Source organism: Puntigrus tetrazona, unplaced genomic scaffold, assembly GCF_018831695.1.
Source record: "Puntigrus tetrazona isolate hp1 unplaced genomic scaffold, ASM1883169v1 S000000746, whole genome shotgun sequence".
Lineage (NCBI taxonomy): Eukaryota > Metazoa > Chordata > Actinopteri > Cypriniformes > Cyprinidae > Puntigrus > Puntigrus tetrazona.
Window position 1 is genome coordinate 952,501 of NW_025048355.1, and position 2,500 is coordinate 955,000.

The window sequence follows — 2,500 nt, forward strand, 5'->3', positions numbered from 1 at the left end:
TATGTTATTTTATTTACATTTTGCAGCTCACCTGAGAGGGGACTAGAGGACAAAAGACCTAGTTGTATTTTTTTTGTTGTAATATTCACCTTGTTATGCTTACTCAGTAGTGACTGTATCTATCTCTGTGTTTCTCACAGTGCCCATGATGGTCCCTAAAACAACATCTGAGACCCTGAAACACAAGATCAACCCGTCTCTGGACCAGACGTCTCCTCTGGCCGTGGACGTCCTGCTCTACACACCCGGTAAGTCTGCTTTTGTGTTCAGCGGAAACAAAGAACGACACGCTCTGTATTTATTTGTCCGATAAAGACGAACGCATGTTTGTTTCGTATCAGAGTGGCTTTCTCTTTCACGTTTCTCTCGCCCAGACCGACCAGTTTGACTTGGGTTTCCCACGAACGCGTCTCGCGTTACTCCCGCCGTCCGCTCGTGCGTTTGTTTCCGTGCTGTTCTGCAAGCATGGAGAAGAACAGGTTTACGCGTCAGTTTTGCAGAAACCGCCCAGGGCAGAGTGCTCCATGCTCGCTGACTTCCTTGCGGTGTTGGATTAGCTCATATCTCCCCTTCCTGGACTCGTCCGGGACGGAGACTCGCGATCAGCGTGCTTGCCATTTCCTCCGTGAACCTGGCGAAGCGCAAACCTTTGTTCGGGGATCTGAAGCACTTCTTTCTTTGCTGTGTTAGTTAAAGGCGTGACGAAGCTGCACAAACATGACTCCAGGGCAGGTTATGGGGTTATCTGAGGGATTTCAGAATGCATTCAGAACCGCAAGCAATCAAAAACAGCTGTCACGTAAACATTTGGTATCTTTTACTAGTCAAATTTGAGAAATTAATATTTTTAAATACATTTGAAGATAAATATATATATATATATATATATATATAAGTGCTGTCAAACAATTAATTATGTCCATAATAATTTTTATATAATTTAAAACCATTTTTTTATGTATATATAAATACAATACACATGCATGTATATATTCCGTTTATACATGCATATTCTTATATTTTGTATTTTATATAAGTACATTTAATATATATATATAAACATAAGTTTTCTCTTAAATGTGTTCTTAAATGTGTGTGTATATATATATATATATATACACACACACACACACACACACACACATATATATATATATATATATGTGTGTGTGTATATATATATGTGTATATATGTATGTATATGTGTATATATGTGTATATATGTGTATATGTGTGTGTGTATATATATATATATATATATATATATATATATATATATATATATATATATATATATATATATATATATATATATATATATATATATATTAGTATATAATATTTATTTTTATTGTTTATATATTTATTAAAGTTGCAGTTGCTTTTATTTGTATGGTTATTATATATTAAATATTTATTTTTAAGAATGCACAAAACCGATCACATTTCATACATGACGGGACTATAATCTATAATAACATAAACTGCGTTATTGCGTTTTTGATCGGTTAGATTTATCTTATATAAGCCATAGATCAGTGAGGACCGGTCATGTGACTCTGATAAGAATCGAGATACTTTGGTATTTCTATTGCGCAACGTTAAAAAAAAACCTCTTGCTCTCATTGGTTGAAGCTGAACGTAATGGCAAAAGTCACACGCTTAAGGAGTGACAAACTGTAAAGTGTCTTATAAAACCGGGCATAAACACCTACAGGTCATAATCCACCACACGATCACAATAAGTGTTGAACTGCCTGGAATTCATACACGCTTAAATGGAAAAAAAAAATCATTGCGTTATGAGAATAATGCCACAATTTCAAAAAAGAATTGATCCTAGAATTTGCTTTTTATCAGCATTTTTATTTATACAAAGCATATATTTATGTGTGTGCGTTTGTAGAATAAAAATCAATATATCTACATTAATATAACGCATCATGAAATATACATCAATGTATTTTTAAATATATAAATATGCGTAAATTTTTTAATTACTAAAAAATTACTAAAAAACATTTTTTAATTATTTATCTAAATAGATGAATGGATTTTAAATGCAAAATATATTCTTTTTTTCATGTTTGCATGTTCATTGTGAATGTACTGAATAATCGTTTGTTTGTGGTTAACAGTTAATAACAGATGTAGGTTTCACTCAGTGTATACTGAAACACATCCTTCCTCAGATTGTGTAAGTCTTGTGGTGAGGAGTCTGTGGACGATTTACCACCATCAAGAAGGAAACCGGACTGTTATGAAAGCCAGAGACTCGTCTGGTAATCTGTGTGTGTGTGTGTGTGTGTGTGTGTGTGTGTGTGTGTGTGTGTGTGTGTGTGTGTGTGTTTTATAGGTCAGCTGGGTGTTTCGGAGCTGGACGGTGGAGGAAACCCGAAGCTGTGGTGTGCTTTGAGCGACGGGAAGGTGCTGGTGTTCGACGCGGCCAGCTGGTCCATGCAGCACAACTCTGTTCAAGTGGGAAAGTCCCGTCTGGTGA

The 2,500-nt window shown here is 35.2% G+C and overlaps 1 protein-coding gene across 3 annotated transcripts in view; it reads left to right on the plus strand.

Moving 5' to 3' along the window:
- The window catches only part of dennd3a (DENN/MADD domain containing 3a), a 29,677-nt gene that overhangs the window by 20,391 nt on the left and 6,786 nt on the right, over window positions 1–2,500 (plus strand). For all 3 annotated transcript variants that reach the window (XM_043233035.1, XM_043233033.1, XM_043233034.1), the window contains 2 exons: window positions 141–248; window positions 2,357–2,496. In XM_043233035.1, the coding sequence (XP_043088970.1) occupies window positions 141–248; window positions 2,357–2,496 (248 nt within the window). The remainder of the gene's footprint in view (window positions 1–140; window positions 249–2,356; window positions 2,497–2,500) is intronic.